This window comes from Vicugna pacos, chromosome 10 (assembly GCF_048564905.1).
Source record: "Vicugna pacos chromosome 10, VicPac4, whole genome shotgun sequence".
NCBI lineage: Eukaryota > Metazoa > Chordata > Mammalia > Artiodactyla > Camelidae > Vicugna > Vicugna pacos.
Genome location: NC_132996.1, coordinates 617,102 through 634,222, shown reverse-complemented (window position 1 = coordinate 634,222; position 17,121 = coordinate 617,102). Strand labels below are relative to the sequence as shown.

At 39.5% G+C, this 17,121-nt stretch overlaps 1 protein-coding gene across 1 annotated transcript in view; it reads right to left on the bottom strand.

The window, feature by feature from the left end:
- Positions 1–17,121, bottom strand: part of LOC140698887 (uncharacterized) — a 116,427-nt gene that overhangs the window by 68,933 nt on the left and 30,373 nt on the right. Inside the window, exons 8-9 of the mRNA XM_072970746.1 lie at positions 12,877–12,986; positions 11,412–11,535 (exon numbers count right to left, since the gene is read on the bottom strand). Of these exons, the coding sequence (XP_072826847.1) occupies positions 11,412–11,535; positions 12,877–12,932 (180 nt within the window). The 5' untranslated portion in view covers positions 12,933–12,986. The remainder of the gene's footprint in view (positions 1–11,411; positions 11,536–12,876; positions 12,987–17,121) is intronic.

Here is a 17,121-nt window from a genome sequence, read left to right as displayed (position 1 = left end):
ACGGGAAAGCTTCCAGCTCTGCACGGCGAGACATGTTCCTTTCCTTCTCAGAGATGATCACAATTTGCTGTCGTCTGTTTTTATGTTTATCCCTTTTGTAACTGTCTCTCCTTCGGAGTTTTTGCTCAAGCAGCACAGGGCCAGATGTGTCTTGCGGCCTGCCGGATATTCTGGGCAGGGAAACAGCCGACTCCATATCTGGCTCTGGTGCTGAACAGAGAGGGCAGAAGGCCCAGGGGCCCATGCTGAATCGAGGCCTCTGCACCCAAAATTATGGTCTGATTTTGGGCAAATTATACAGTCTTTTTACCATGAGATTCCTCACCTGTCCATGAAAATAACTGTCCATGGCACATAGAATTACAAGGATTATAGGAAATCACCAAATTCATAACCTAGCCAAGGGGCTGCAAGTGCATCCTCAACAGACAAATGCTGCCTTTACGGCTCTGACACATGCTAAGCGGGGCGGCCCCACACAGTGAACACTGCTAAGTGCCAGTGGGTGAAGTGCTTCATGTGTGCTATAATACTCTTTAGATCTTACAACAATCCCAGGGTGAAATGAATATTATGCCCATTTCACAGATTCACCAACAGGTTAAGAGATTTTGAATTCTATTCCAAGGCCCTATGGTGAAGAAATGGCAATTTAAACCGGAATCTGGGCCCAGGCCTTGGCTCCATCTCTCTCCAATCCACCTGACCACTTGCCTTTGAATTCCACCTCTCCAATACACAAGTTTCAGCCGGCCAGCTCTTAAATGCAATTTGTGCAGTTTGTCAATGTTGGTTAATTACCATAAACTGTTCTCAGAAACCACTACAGTAAAGAAAGGTGGACGTAAGGAATTCTGCATTGCGTTCTCCTGCAATGTGCAGGATCCCTTTCCTACACCTCCAAATCCAAGTGTATGCTTCCTCCCTGTTTATGTTTGCACACGGCTTATTAAAGCAGAAGGTACCTGCAGTAATTCCATCTCGGTTGCTTTCCAAGGTTGCAGATTATCCATAATCAGTCTGTGAACGAAAATACTACAATGTGAATGAGAATACTGCAACCATGACAGTAAACAAAGAATACTGAAACCAAGTCATTAAAGGCTGCCGCCACCCCCCAGCTAGGACAGGCCTGCAGCTCAGCTGCTACAGCAACTCACAATGGTGTCATCTGAGCAGACTCAGAATAAGAAAGGACAGGCTACTGGCCCGAGATAGCTAGGTGCTTGTCTAAAAAATGAATTCAGTGAGTCCAAATATTTGCTTCCTCTCACACATACAAAAGTACTAAATTCTTGAACTTGAGATACCTGGCTTTCTTTAGATAACAAGCAATCTTTTATTGTTCCAACAACCTGGTCTTTGTTGTAAAGCTCCTATATATCCTAGCTCTGCCTCAACCTCTTGGGAGCAGTCCCTCAGAGAGTTCTGACAGGCTGTCATCCTAGCTCGAGTCCTCCCGCCAAATGAAACATAACTCTTAACTTTTAGGCTGCACATGTATTTCAGTCAACAGTTTTGGACACCATGAAGCACCACAGCAGATTTCTCTCCACCTGAACTCTCCAAGTAACCGGAGCCTTGGTACCAGCAGTGGCCCTTTGTGCCCATCCACCTCCTCGGGGAGTCCAGATGAATTTGGGTGAGTCTCTCTAGGTTCTCGGATCTCACATATTGGTTGATGATCCTAAGTTTTATCTGGCGGTGTATCCAGGTACGTGGCCCTCCAGTTGAAAGAAACTGAGGTGAATTACCCACCCAGTGGAGACATATTGAGTGGGGCCTGGTTGAAAGATAACAGGAAATATCCACCTTGAGGATATGTCCAAAGTGGGGCTGGTGGAAACATATGAGGAAAATACTCACCCAGTGGAGACATCCTGAGTGAGTCCAAGTTGAAAGACACTGGGTTCAGGACTGAGTGGTTAGGTAAGAGTCTGGTCTAATATTTTCCTCAATTTGGTTACCTCCATTGAATTTTTCAGGATAAAAGTAAAACTCTTATGAGGAAACTTTCAACTCCAAAATTCGGACCATCCTCCTGGCTGGTAACAGCTTTCTCGGGTGACAGAGAATCTTCCAGGAGTGGTAGACACAAAGACTTCATGACACAGAGTTGTCCCTGTGGGAAATCTTACTAGCAAATTTATTCTGAGAACCCGACCTTACAATGGGGAATAGAACTTTCAAAAAAAAAAAATAAAGAACAGAAAAGAAAAGAAAAAGAAATGACAGATTGCCAGTCTCCAACTATTACCCCAGCCAGGTTTATGTACATACAAAATTTACAACATTAATTGGGAATAAGAAAAAAAAAAAAACTCACTCTGAAAATAACTAACCAGGCCTGATAAAAACATTTTTTGGAATTCTGAACTTATAAAAACAAAATCCCCTTTAGGGGTAACTTGGATTTCTCTTCCTGTGTCCTTGAAATGTAAATGTTTTATCTTTCTCTGGGTGTTTTAAGTGTGTGTATGTATGTATATGTATGTTTAGTTTATTTTTTAAAGGAAACCTTGGACTCCACCATACAAAAGTTTCAAGTATTGTGTACATATGGTGGCCACGCAAATAAATTGGGATTCTAAGCAATTCTTTGATTGTACCAATTTTCAGATATTTTGCCAACTTAAACTTTGCTGCATCAGCCTGGACCACAAAGGCTTTTAGCTTTTGGAGAGTAAACCTTTGAATTTTATTTAGGCAACACCCCGACTCTCATGTGGAAGTGCCTCTTCATCTTATTGGTTTAAAATCACTATATATATATTATATTTGTATATAAATTGACGGCCATATGATGGATTTTTTAATTTGGAAAAACTTTTTAATTGGTGAAAGTTTAAAGAGATCTCATTATAAACAGTTTTTTTATGGTTTCTATTAAAATCAAGTTTAAATGTAGAAAAATATATCTAATGGTTAACCTAAGAACTTAGTTAAAAAAATAAAACTGGTTTGAAAAGCTACGTTTGTGTTTTCCTTTCTGATAAATGTTTCTAGATATGCTAATAAAAACTTAGAATAATTAATGTTAATTAGGTTGAATAACTGGAAAAATGATTGTAAAAATGTCAAAAAAAAATAAGTGGCTTATCCCAAAAGGATAAATATTTTTATATGGTTATTTTGAATCAAATAAATAAAATGGACATTTTTGGATTTACATACAGGGTTTTGATACTACACAACGTAAAGTTAAAAAAAAAAGGGCCAAGGAGTTCACCTACTCCCCCCAAGATTAAAGTTCAAACAAGCCCATTTTACTTACCACAGTTTGAAATATATGTATATATAGACTGAAATACTTGATCAATAATTGGGATAACAGACCAATTAATGAAATTAAAAACTGAGAAGTGCCTAAGCTCTTTGGCTGAATCTTGGGCATCCTAGAGACTTCTATAAAATTATATACAATGCACACACACACAAAAAAAGGTTTCTGGCACTCCTTCAAGAAATAAGAATTATTGATTAAACTTAATAAATATAAAAATTAAAGGTATAAGATTTAATAAAATTGAGATAAAAGTTTGTGAAATTGGTATATTTAAATGGTCTTTATACAAAACTTTTGCTTGTGTTGTGGGATACCTATGTTTAAGAGGAAAAACACTTCCCCTTCTTGGTATTATAAGGCTAGGCACATATCTGTCCCTCTGAAAATATTAATTGAACAAATTAAAATAAACCAATATAGTTACATAAGCCGTCCAATATAATGTAAAACTAAAAACTAATTTGAGTGGCTAATAAGAAAATACAGGTTTACCCTGGGTTTAACTTATAACACAAGGAAAAGAGATCTTACTAAATGCCTTATGCAAGTTTTGGAAGACATATTTAAGTAAGCCTTAAAGTTTTAAAACATGGAATTCTTTGTTTACAGCTCTTCTCACTGATACAAAAATGCCATTTAAGGAGATAAAATACGGCCTGGGTGAGAGAGCAGTTCTCTGGGGACCTGGAAGACAGTGTCTTTGTCTTGCACATCAGAAATATAAATACAACAAACAGTGACCTAGGACTGAGTCTAATTAGCTCAACGAAATAAACCTTAAGGCCAAGAAATTTTTGGCATATTAGAACTCAGAACTCTGAAGGGTCCTTCAGACATTGTGAAGAAATTTTAACTGTCTGTTTCATAAATAGTAAGCCTTAATGATTTGAGCAAGCAAATTCAGCTTACTCCAACTATTATTATACCTATCTTATAAGTAAGTTTTAAAGTGAAGCTATGAGATCTCTAGCTTTTTTCTGATTATAAGCCTGTGTACAAATTATAGAAGTGAGATATTTCTACTGCTAAAGAAAAAAAATTCAAAGTCATAGAGCTCTGCTTAATTGATGTAAAAATATAAGAGCTTAAACATTAAGTATTTTTAAAATAACAACTGAACAAATTGACTTTCAGCGTCATGTGAAATGGAAAATATTCAATATTAAGATAATATTTGATATTGTTTAGTTTAAGTATGTTCTAATTAATATAGACATCTTTAAAGTCATCAATATTATGTATAATACCTTTACTGTACCTAGGTTTAATGAAAGTCAAATAAGATCCTGTTATATCTGTTGCAGATTTGTCAAAAAAAAAATAAAAGTAATGTGCTGTGGTAAAATTTTAAGTAAATTAAATGCAAATGAGATGAGAGCTTTGGGTAAATATTTAAAATATATTTTTAAAATGTATGTTTAAGATAATCTCTAAGTGTTTGGTATCTTTAAATTCTAGTGTTGTGCTAAATTAAGTTAAATGACAAGATTTTATTAAATAGCTATGCCATTTTCAGATAAAATAACATTGAAATACGAATTACTTAACATTTAACTTCCTCTTACAGTGAAACTAAAGGTATATAGAAATATTAATAAATGGTTGGTGCCACACTGATATAGTCTCTATTAGTAAGGGAATGATCTCAGTATCCTAGGAAAGTAATATAAATGCGTAAAGGAAGATGTAAGAATGGAATAATACTTTGTTAATGAAAAATAGTGACTTTCTCCTGAAGCTGGTTACCTCTGAATGGAAGACAAAATAAGGGACACACTAATATAAGTATAGAAAGCTGTGGAAGGCTTGTGGAAAAGGAACCCTGAGGAAAGTTTTGTACGTGGTCAGAATTGGCTAAGTTTAGAATTAAATTGGGCAACGTAAATGAATCTTAGAAGTTAGCTGGAACAAGATTAGACTTGGTTTTCTCTCTGGTGAGAGGAAACAATTTTCTTAAAATATTAATCCACCTTCAGTAACAGATTGTAAAACTTCTTATACCACTTAGCTGATCTGTTCTGCCTTTACATTTGACATATTTTCTTGTTAATGAATTAGTACTACATTACAGTGATCTATATGTTTATCTGATCAAGTGTTCTGAAATCTTTCAAAAAGCTCCCCAAATATAAAATTCTAATTAATTAAATAAAAATTAATTTAATTAATTAAAATTCTTTTAATCTCCAGTTAAGTTTGGGATGCTACAGAAGGCCCCTGAAACATCCCAAAGAGAGATTTTTAACTATAAAGTTTCATTTGGCATTTTAAATAACATGGAATTGTCAAATGAATCATAAAACTTCTAAGGTTATATTGAATGAGACAATATTATTAATATAGATATTGTAGAAATTATATGGACTCCCTAAAATTCTGGTATATCTGAAATGTTACCAGTGATAATTATGGGTATAGTGAACAGATTTCTTTATTGATTATAGTGTAACGGTGTTTAACCATGCTTTTAAATCTTTTGTCATTTATAGAGAGTTAATTGTTTTCTTCTGATGGTTTTGCAAAATGCTTTCTCTTCAAGGAGATTTACTGATTCCTAATAAATTTCACACTATAGCACTGAACTAAACTGGGTAAGACATTTTAAAGTTCTAATGAAAACTCTCATTAAAAGAATTAGTTACATGGGACTGATTAACCTGCTGAATATGGTTATAATTTTTGATATTGTTTGAAATACTACTGGCTTTTAACCTGTTTCCCAGACGTAAAGAATCTCTTCTCCTTAAGCTAGTTATGGTTCACAGCAATTTGATAAATTATACCTATGTAATCACACTTGGAACACTTATCTTTTCTCTCTATCTGATCCCTCAAGAGACTAAAAACACTTAGGTCCCCAGTGGCTCTATCAAACAAATTAGGGAGATCATCTCCTAACAGATATAGGAGTATAAAGATATTTTAAGGATTTTAAAGAGAAAAGAATTTACCTAAATCTGTAAGGCAGAAACCCATGAAAAGCCTTGACGTGTCTTTCTTGGCCTTAGCAAACCTTAACATTCTACCCTGAGACTCCGTATTAAAACTTCCAACACAGCCAATTTAAAAAAGCCTACATGATCAAATAATCAGACTTAACTTGTAAAAAATTAATCTTGATTTGGCTATATTTGAGAAAACTGAGGGTAACTTAAGAGAGAAAATAAATTATATTTTAGTGGATATTAAATTCTAGTTTTGTTAATTGAGGTCCATATTTACTAAGACACTTCCCAGATCATTCCTTGCTGTTATGTCACATTACTGTACGGTTTAATTGAATTATGAAAAGGATACTCTAGGTTTGTTTCTGAAGCTCAGAAATCTATCCTTGGGTAAAGTTCCAATGCCCCATGACCTGCAGCCAGGGGATTATACATACTGCAACAGGCATGACTTAAAGAACTGTCTCCAACCTGAATGGAAGGACCCTTTTTCAGGAACTCTTTACCAGACCATACACACCAAAGCTGAAGGAAACGGAGTCTCGGATTCATTTCCTATCTGAAACATCCCCTGCAGTGCACTGGCCTATCGAGTGCTGCTCACCTTAAAACAATGCCCAAATGGAGAAAAAGCTACCAGACCAGGATGAGAAGAAGACGACATCTGAGCTAGACAGCTGACCCAAGACACCGGACCAGGACTGTATACCAATTACTTTGATAATTTCTTCAACCTTTGATTATGATCTACTCCACTTGTTAAGTTTATGATAAATTACCTATGTCTAGTACTTCTGTGTTACCTTGGTGGGTTTCCCTACTCCAAGGCTCTAAATAGGTAGCCCTCAGAAACGTTATTCTAAAAAGAATTTATAGTTCTGTTTAGGCCACTGTTGATCTTACAAGGTGGGAGATTTCAACTGGCCAATTAATACCTGCTCTGACCCTGACCATAAATATGAACTTTCTCATAGGATCAAACTCAGAAACACAAGCAAAATTTTAACCCAAAAATACAACTTCTCGACTATTAAATTCTTACTCGTGACTTTATTAACGTTACTAGCTGTATTACTTATATCCTGTCTATTTTATAAAATTGTTGTCTATTACATTTCCCAATGTGTAACTAGGCCCACAAGATTGATGATGGCTAAACATCTTGAAGAAACAGATAAAATTTATAACCCTGAATAAAATAAACATAATAGTGTGATTCTAGGTATGGGAATGAGCAAAGATGGGTAAACACTTTCTGTATCATAATAGACTAGTAAGACAGGTGATCCAGAGAACTTTTAGTATCAACAGGGCCTGACAAAAAAAAACTTACACCTTGAATGGCAACTTAGAAGATTCTTCACCTGAACTAGGAATGAGCCATCCTAGCACCGTGGGACAAAATTGGTCATGAAATGTCTCTCAAAATATTGGTCAAATTTAGGACCAAGTGGGAGCACTGTGAATGAAAATACTACAATGTGCATGAAAATACTGCAACCATGACAGTAAACAAAGAATGCTGAATCCGAGTCATCAGCGGCTGCTGCCAACCCCCAGCGAGTACATGCCTACAGCCCGGCCTCTCAGCCACTCACAGTGGTGCCCTCTGAGCAGACTCAGAGTAAGAAAGGACAGGATACTGGCCCTAGATAGCCAGGGGCTTGCCAAAGGAATGAATTCAATGACCCAAATGTTTGCTTCCCACCATACATAGAAAACCACTAAATACTTGAACTTGAGATATCTGGTTTTCTTTAGATAACAAGCAATATTTTATTGTTCCAATTACCTGGTCTTTGTTGTAAGCTTCTATATATCCTAGCTCCTCCCCTACCTCTTGGGAGCAGTCCCTCAGAGTGATCTGAGAGGCTGTCATCCCGGCTCGAGTCCTCCAGCCAAATAAAACAAAGCCCTTAACATATAGGCTGAACGTTTATTTCAATGACGTTCCAGAATAGACACAACTCATCAATTCTGTAATGGAACACACTGAATCAGGAACCAAAGCGTGTTTTAGTCCAGAAAATCTCCGGGTTCCTATTTCTTCCTGTCATTATACAATCCCTCTAGAACTCATTAATTTGCTGTCTGCTCCTCTGGCAACAAAACTCGGAGAAGACTCAACTCAGCAGAGCGCCCTGCTGGGGAGAACACCCCGCAGAAGCACTGCAGGCTGCCTGCCCTCCTGCACGCTCTGCTGACCCTTGGTGTCCTCCGTGGAGACCAGGCCAACAGAGTTGTTCCTAACAGCTACAAATTCGCACACGTTAAATAAATCATTTTATTTTATATGGTATTTTACGTATATACACATCTCTGAAAACAGCTTTGCAGAAGCTCAAATCTTCAACATCAATCCCCAAAGGCAAATCCGGTCCCCAAGGGGAAACAAGACTTAAGACGACGCTAAGGCCTCCAAAGTCCTCTCAAGGACCGTCAACCAAACTGCCTGCAGGTCTGCAGCTGCAGGCTGTTACATGTCTGATTTTAAAGCAACCCCTTCCTGCCCTCGGGTATTACAGTGTCCCTCTATGCCCTCCCGTCTCAGGGTAAAAGCAGCCGTTGCAGAACCTTGCAGGGAAGCACTGACAGGAGTCGACAAAGAGGATCAGAGCTAAGCTAATACTTCTGATGACACGACCTTGTCACTGTGTCACTTTACAGATGAAGATATATATAGAGAGAGGTGGGGTGATATTGCTCAACGTCACACAGCTAATAAGTGGCAAAGTCTATAACTCTGCTCTTCCCTTCGGCGTGACGCCCCAGCTGGGACGCCCACAGGGTTGTCTCATGCCTGCCTGAACAATCCTCTCCTGTCACTCATAACCCACCACAGGGTCTGACCCTAGCCTGCCTTTTCAGCATCTATTTCCTCCAGTCTCTCAGGAACAAGGCCGTTTGGGCCACTGTATGACTTCCGGCTCCCGGAAACATCAGTGCTCATGCTGGTCTTGCCTGTGCATCCGGCCCGCTGCTCAGAGGCTCTTCCTCCCCTGCAGGAGTACGTTTCCACTCTCCGCAGGGACACCTCCTCAGGGGAGCCCTCTTCTCGCTCTCAGCACGGCAGGGCCACATCCCGAGCTGCCCCATTAGGACAGTGTGCGCCCAGGTCTGTTAATCAGACCAGCAGCATCAGAGCTAGGGATTATGCCCGGGCTACCCTGCAAAACTACTGCCCGCCACACAGCCCCCAGCCAGCAGGTCACCTGTAAGTCACAGCAAGTGCCCCACCCAATCCAGAAGCCTCTTCATTTGCCAGCATCGCTGATGACTGGTTTCCAAACTTTGGTCAGTTTCGCACAAAACAGCACCTTCAACTGTGAAGCAGAGGGTTTCGCTTCTCCTCCCCATCCTTACTGGTAATGTCAAGGAAAACAAAGAGGCCTTTTCTCAACACTTTTATAATGACACCCTCCCACCCACAATACTCATATGCTCAAGAGCTTTGGATCCACGTGATTTTCTTTCCCTTATGATAAGCGGCTCAAAACACTGCGGGATTCCTTCTATTTAGAGGGTATTTGTACTCAGTTTATCGGCTTTAATCTGTTTTTGTCTCTCTTCAATATCCCTAGCAGTTGCCACCTCTTACTCCCTTCAGCAGCCTCCCTCCCAACATCTACTCTAGGAAATCAGCTGTGATGAGGGGCCCTGGGGCAGTCACAGACGATGCAACTAAGGCAAAGAGAGGGTCCATAATTTGCCCGAGAAGATCAGCTTCAACCCCCAACAATGTGTGTCACGTCCCTGTGTTTAACTCTTATGCTAAGCAAGATAACTTTTTGTAGATTATGGTTATAAACAGATGAGGTATAAAAATACATACAAGGACACACATCTACTCTAAGATGCTCACTAACTCCACTATTTTGTTTCTACTTATTTCTATTAAAAAATATTAAGAACCTCTGCAGTCAGTATAGCAAAATGTTACTGGGCTTTAAATCCAGAATATAGAGGTTTTAAATGTGTCATTACTCATACTTATTTGTATGTTCACAATACAAAATTATTTGAAAGTCCCTCTCACCTCCCCCTACTCACTACTGGCTCTCACCTGAGCTCCCAGACCACACATCTAACAACCTTTCACTTTACCCACAGCTGAACTCATCAGTTTTCCGCAGAACTCCCTCTGCAGCTTTCCCTCCTCAGAGCACAGAAGGACCATCATTTACCTCATTAATCCACCCAGAAACCTGGGCCTTACTCCATCCTGCATTCACAGCCAGCCTTCATCCTTTCCTTTTTACCATCTAAACATGCCTTCAATATGTTCGCTTTTAAACACTGACCGTCCCACCGCTCAAGTGGAAGCCACCAACACTGCCCACCTGGACTCACGAGTCTCCTAAGTGGCCCCACAGCCGCTCTCCCCTACTTGAGACAAATGGGACTGTGCCACTCCCGCGCTCTTTGGACTCTTTTCAGACCCACTCTTCTTAGAAGAAACTCCAAGTTCTTCACCAGGTGAAAGTCTTTGCCATGAAATTGTCACCTCAGGGAGGGCAGGACCCGCCCTCTCCCCTCGGCCCCGCCCTCTGGCAGAGCATCAGCTTGGGAGGACCTGCTGAGCTACACCAACCTGTATTCTAAACCTGGTCTGAGTTCTTAGCAAACTGCTTCACTTATCCATACAATTCCAAGGTAAATTAGAAAGATTTTAGATGTTGAGCTAGACTATTGATTTTGGGATTTTGCACTAGCAACCTGCAAGGACATGTTCTAAAGATTCTGTCTTCTTAAAACCACACCCAGGTTAAAGGAGTATTTGTGGAATGTCTTCGGAGGAAAAGGGACTGTACTTTTACAGGCTTTATGTTTTATAACATGAACAACCCGGACAGGGTCACAAATGGAACCGCCTCACAAGTGACAGAAGACAGGTGAGAGGCACAAAGCAACAGGTTGCAAAGATGGTAAGAGTAAACATGATTCTCCAACCCCCCCAAAAAATTTCTGAAACAACCAAAAATTCTGAATTTTAAAAGTAAAAGAGTATCATATAGAGAAATGAAATAAATAATGCTCTTCATCAGGGTTTCAAGATCTCACTCCAGAGTTTTTAGCAGGCCATACTGAATCCTAGCACAGAAAAATCAAATGGACTTGTAGTGAGAAAGTTCCAGGAAAACTGCAGTAATTCCTCCACTTGTGTAAGGACATACACTCACCTGCTGAAGGTGAATGTAAACCGCATTCTGGATAAATTCGAAAGCTTCCAGGCTCCGCTTCTGGATGCCAAGGACATGGACAGCTTGGAAGCATGCTTCTAACTCAGTCACCGGCATTTTTACACTGCAGGGGAAACGGAGGCACCCAGTCAAGAGCAGAGATGTTCCTGTCGTGTCTCACAGGCCGTGCCTCGGGGATTCAGTGCCCTGCAGCAGCCCGGCCCCAGGCAAGGACCAGCAGCGTTTTCCACCCAAGCAGGAGGGGCACTGTGCTTGAGAAAGCCCATCTCCGATGGGGGCAAGAGGGGCTGGTGGGGTTCAGTGAACCTATAAATGCCCACAGAAATATGCCTGCATTCATTCAAGTGATGCAAACAACTGTAGCAGGCTATTTAACAAAATTTCAATTGTCAGTGGAAATTTTGCCATTCCTTTCCGCTTGTCCCCTGCACTCTGAGACAGGCTTAGGCTCTCTTACACCTGCAGCTCTGTGCAATAGTTGTGAAGTCATTTTACTTTACAGATACCACGGTTCTGCCCAGGGTGATATCCAGCCCAGAGAGGTGGCCCAGGCCAATTTAAAGCTATGTGGCTTGCGTGCAGGGACAATTACAGGAGCTGGTTCCGGAGCCAGGCCCCTCCCCACCTCTGCTCCCCTCTCTCCCGAGGCCCCGCTGCCAAGCACTCAGGCTCCGTGACCTTAAGTCCTACTCTTCTACTCTACTCCAAACCCTTTTCCTTTTCTTTTTTTTCCCTAATTATTCCCAGCTGGAGTGATTTTTCAATCTCAATATCTGAAAAAATTCCTGCAGCCGAAAAAGAGGTCTCCAGAGGTCAATGCCCATATGCTGGTTCCTGAAGAGAGCCCCTGGCTACGGGGACCCTCACCAACACTCACGGGGCATCAGAGATGTTGCAGGGTCGGCCACCCCCTACAAGAGTTTGCTGTCACCCCAATGCCTGCACAGCATCCCTGCTCACAAAATATAGTTGGTACACTTATCGGTTATTAAGAAGCAAAAATACAAAATTGCTCATATTTCTTACTAATATTATCTATGAAGCTGGAAACGGAATTGTAATAAAATGTAACAGTTTTTACCCTATGTTAAATCTGTTCCTTTGAGTTTAAACCTGTGCCCTGTTTCCTAGGCTCAGACTTGGTAGCTCTGCACCATTTGAAAAAGAAAGTTGCCTTTAGCCTGAAATCTGCAGGAAAGCCTATTCTCCTGGCCCTGATCTTTAAAAATGTTAGCTCATCTGCACTTCTGTAGAGATGGCAAGTTGCATAATAGAGAATAGCCTTTGTTTTTTTGGAGGTTTTACAGGGGTACCATGATTTGATCCACATGGACAGCTGCAAGAACAGCGGATTCAAAGGACAAACAATTCATAAAGCAAGAAGTATGCAACAACCAACCACAACACCCCCCGTTTTTAGTATAAAAGGAGACTGAATTCTTACTTGGGGAAGATAGTTCTCCAGGACATCAGTCTGCCGTCTTCTGGGTCTGCCAGCATTGCAAGTGAAGTCACTATTCCTTGCTCCAACACCTCATCTCCCGGTTTATTGGCCTGTCATGCGGCGAGCAGAACGAGTTTGGACTCGGTAACAAAATGACTGCATTGGAGGTAGTATGTCTCCAATGTTTCCTCGTTTCCAATATGTAACATGCACATCATTTATGATCTAGTGCAAATAATTCATCAAAGACAACCACAAAAAGAAACTATACTCACCTAGCTATCAACACTGAAGTCACAACCTGTCAATTTTATATGATGTTGAACAACACAATGGAAAAACCTAACATAGGGAGTTGATTCCACGGAAATAAAATTATTTCTACTCCTTCAATACTTTTTCTTTTCTTTTCTATTTTATTTTGTTTTGCTTATTGAAAGGAAAATAAAAGTCAAGTCATTTTATTTCACGTATTTTTGTTATAGCTACATTCTTTATATACTACAAAGAGATTTAAACTGCAAAAAAAATTGTTCATATATTAGTATAAAGATATATACACAATCAATGGGGATTAGGAAAGGAATGGACATTTACTAAAAATCCACTGCAATCTTGTCTTTTACAAGCATATCCTGGAATATAAGCTGTATGATCCAGGGGGCCCCATCCCCATTCTCACTGTTGAGTCCCTTAGCAATCAACTACTAAGGCACCAGCATAGAACCATGTGATCAGTATTTGAGGAATAAATTAGGGAATTAGCACATTCAATTCTAAAACAAAAACCCTAAAATAAATACTGAACTTATTTACAGATAAAGAAAATTGGAACCAAAAAAGTAGTTATTTCCCCAAGGTCACAAAGCTAATAACTGGTAAAGACAAGATTTGAACTCATCTGCCTGATTCTAAAAACTAAGGTGGAAATCCCATTCGACTGGGGAGGGTCCAGCAGCAGAGCCTATCACCCTATCTTTGTTCAGATCTAGCCTTAGACAGCCTGAGACAGCACCCCATTCCTATGGAACTTGAGGGCAAATGATAACAATAAGGATTTTATATCCAGTAGTTTGTTAGGTCTCATTTATATAAAGTGTCAGCAGGTCAGCAGAAAAACTCTGGAAAATATGAGTGGGTCCAGAGCTTTCTGCTGATTAGTAACTCAGTCTCTCAGGACATAGTGACCTTCCCATGAGAGGCCTCATGGACATAAACTAAAGGCAGCTGAGCAATGAAAACTAACAAGAACCTGGAACTCAAGCAAGAAGGTTCCCTGCCATCCCCCACCCAGTTGCCTCTTCACCCGCGTGGACACGATGGCAGGAGACCCAGATTCTTGTCCAAGTTACATCATCATGGATTCTCATCCATAATAATGTATGACTCTAGGCCGCCTTATGTCCATTAAAACTCAAATATGATAACACCAATATCTCAGCAGAATATCTATGTCTCCACTTCCTGTCTTCTAATAGGAGAATATTTTTATGGACAAAAAGCAGAAATCCAATTTAAAAAACCATGCACGAAGCCAGGTGAAATTCTGCTTAAGAGACTGCTCTCACGCTGAGTAAATGAAAACTCAGAAAAAGTGGCCCTTCTCCCTCAGTAAATGGGAGGTAGCCTGATGTGTGTGTGTGTGTGTGTGCACGTGTGTGTGTGTGTAAATCAAATACAATGAATTCTGGGATGTGTACAGTTTTTTTAAGTCACTGTCATTTCATGGGAATGAGCCAACATTTAAATAATTTGAATCTAGTGTTCTGAGAGAGTCTCGGGCTCTTGGTGGAGGAGGTGAAAGGGGAGAGTGAAGGAGGAAAGAGGTACATGAAGCAAAGAAGTAAGAATACTGCCAGGGAAAGGCAAGACGTTAGTTTTGTTCTTCCTTGCATCACATACAAATTAGGGACTCGCTTTCTGCTGATGACTTATCGAGCACTGAGTTGCAGGAGAAGAGGGGACAGCTCATTGCTCACTGAGCTTGTGACTGTACGTGGCATCTTATAGACACAAATCATTTACCCTGATCAAACACTCTAGCAGCAGGCTGTAATTCTTCTGTTTTGAGAGACAACAAAGCAGGAGTTCAAACAGGATGCATAACTTGACAAAAGTCAGAGGTCCAGTAAACTAAAGAGGATTAATTCAAACTCAGATCTGAATGCAGTCTGATCTTCCCACTCCCAGGACTGGAAAATCCTTAACACAGGCTCCCCAGCTCCCCTGCATTGTTCCTGGCACCAAGCATTTGCCATGGCAATGGTCACCATTTCTCACAGACACAGCGCTCTGTGCAGCAAATGACCTTGATCAGACCTTGATCATCTACCTGCCACGCCCACCAGGCTTCACCATACAGGCAGGAAAGCTGGCTTTCAAGTGCATACAAAGCCATTCCTTGTCTAACCTGGGCTCTTCTGTGGTTTCTCCAGCCTAAAGGCAGCCATGAAACTGCTCACAGTTTGTACATGAGCCACACTACCTCTCTCCATCTGTCTCCCCACCTATACTACTTAGCTATGAACATTTTGAGAATCTTCGACACAAATTTTTAAAAACAAAAAAGAAAGGATTCTGGAACAACTACTTAATACTTACAATTTTAAATGACAAAATACGAAGTGAGTATTTACAAACCGAATCTTCCTTTCTAAATTTCAGTTTTAAGCATTTAAAAATATAATAGCAAAAAATTTTCACTTACAAAATTGACAAAAACATAAACAATAATCTGGAATAAGTTAAAAAATAATGCCCATGTTCTAAATGGAGAAACTTCAGGGCTGTACTGAGGGGTAAAGTAAGAGGTGGGAATGTAGAGACATCAACAAATTGCATGGAGGAAAGCAGTTTTGTAAAGATGTAAGTTCTCATCAGAATAATGCAAAACTTACTGAAAACTCCCATGACAACTCCAATCTGATTTTTTTTTTAACTTGAACAAAATATTTTGGAATTCTTCAGGAATAATAAAATCATAATACTAGACAAGAAAATTTGGGATGGAAGAAAAGAATGAAAAAAAATTCAGACTGCCAATTATTAAATAAATTTTTACAATATGTAAGTTATGGTGCTGGAGTAAGAAAGGCAGATTGACAGAAGGGAACCATGAGCTCAAAAAGAGACTCTAGTGTACATAAGTATTTTGTAAAGGTGGGATTTCAAATCAAAGAGAAAAGTATGACTTCAGTAATTGTCCTGAGACAATCAGACAGTCACCTAGAAAGAATAAATACTATTCCTCTCATAAGGACCACAAGATAATTTACAGACAGTGATGTAAATATAAAAAAGTACTAATAACAGCAAATACAACACTTTGTTCTTAGTAACTCAACTTACCCTTACATTAACAAGTACTATTATCATCTCCATCTTAGAGATTAAAAAAAACCTACAGAGGAGATTTATTCCAGTATAAGAAATTATTTTTAAGAATAATTTCAAAGATAAAACACATAAGGAATACATTTATTATCATAAGAATATTTTGAGACACTACCAAAATTAAAATCCTCCTAAACAAAATGAAAGGCAAGAAATGACAAGAAAAAGCTCTGTGATACATGTTGTTGAAGACAAGAAGTTAATGTTCATAACATACAAAGAGCTGTCACAAAGCAACAAGAAGCTCCCCCACTTAAATGTGTGCAAAGGATAAAAGGAATCATTCATTTTAAAAAAGTCAAATGGCTAATGAGTGAAAAATGCTCAATACCTCACTGGTCATCAAATGCAAACTAAAACAATGAAAAAGCACTTTTGCTCATCATATTGGCAAATATTTTTAAAAGATATTCTATCTAGTGTCCATCTGTGGGAGAAGAAACCATGAGCGACACTTTCAGAGGACGACATGTCAATGGATATGTAAACTCTGAAAAACGTACGTACACACTGACTCAACACCACTTCTACGAATCTTTTCCTCTAGGAAAAAACAAATTTAGTCCAAAAAGATGTACCCATCAGGGCATTTACACAGCACTGTTTACAATGGTGGGAAGAAAAACTGAAGTGAAATCATATCCAGCAATAGAGAATTGGTTACATAAGTAATTGTGCATCTTTTCATTCCCCTATGGAAGGAATTTCTAGAGTTACTTGAATGGAGTCTGTGATGAATGTAAATGTCACATCCAGGGACTAAATTTCCAGAAGCCTTAACTAAAGGAATACTCATAAAAGATCACAGGAATGTCTGTACAAGAAGGATGCCAGTCAAATATCCTTTCTGAC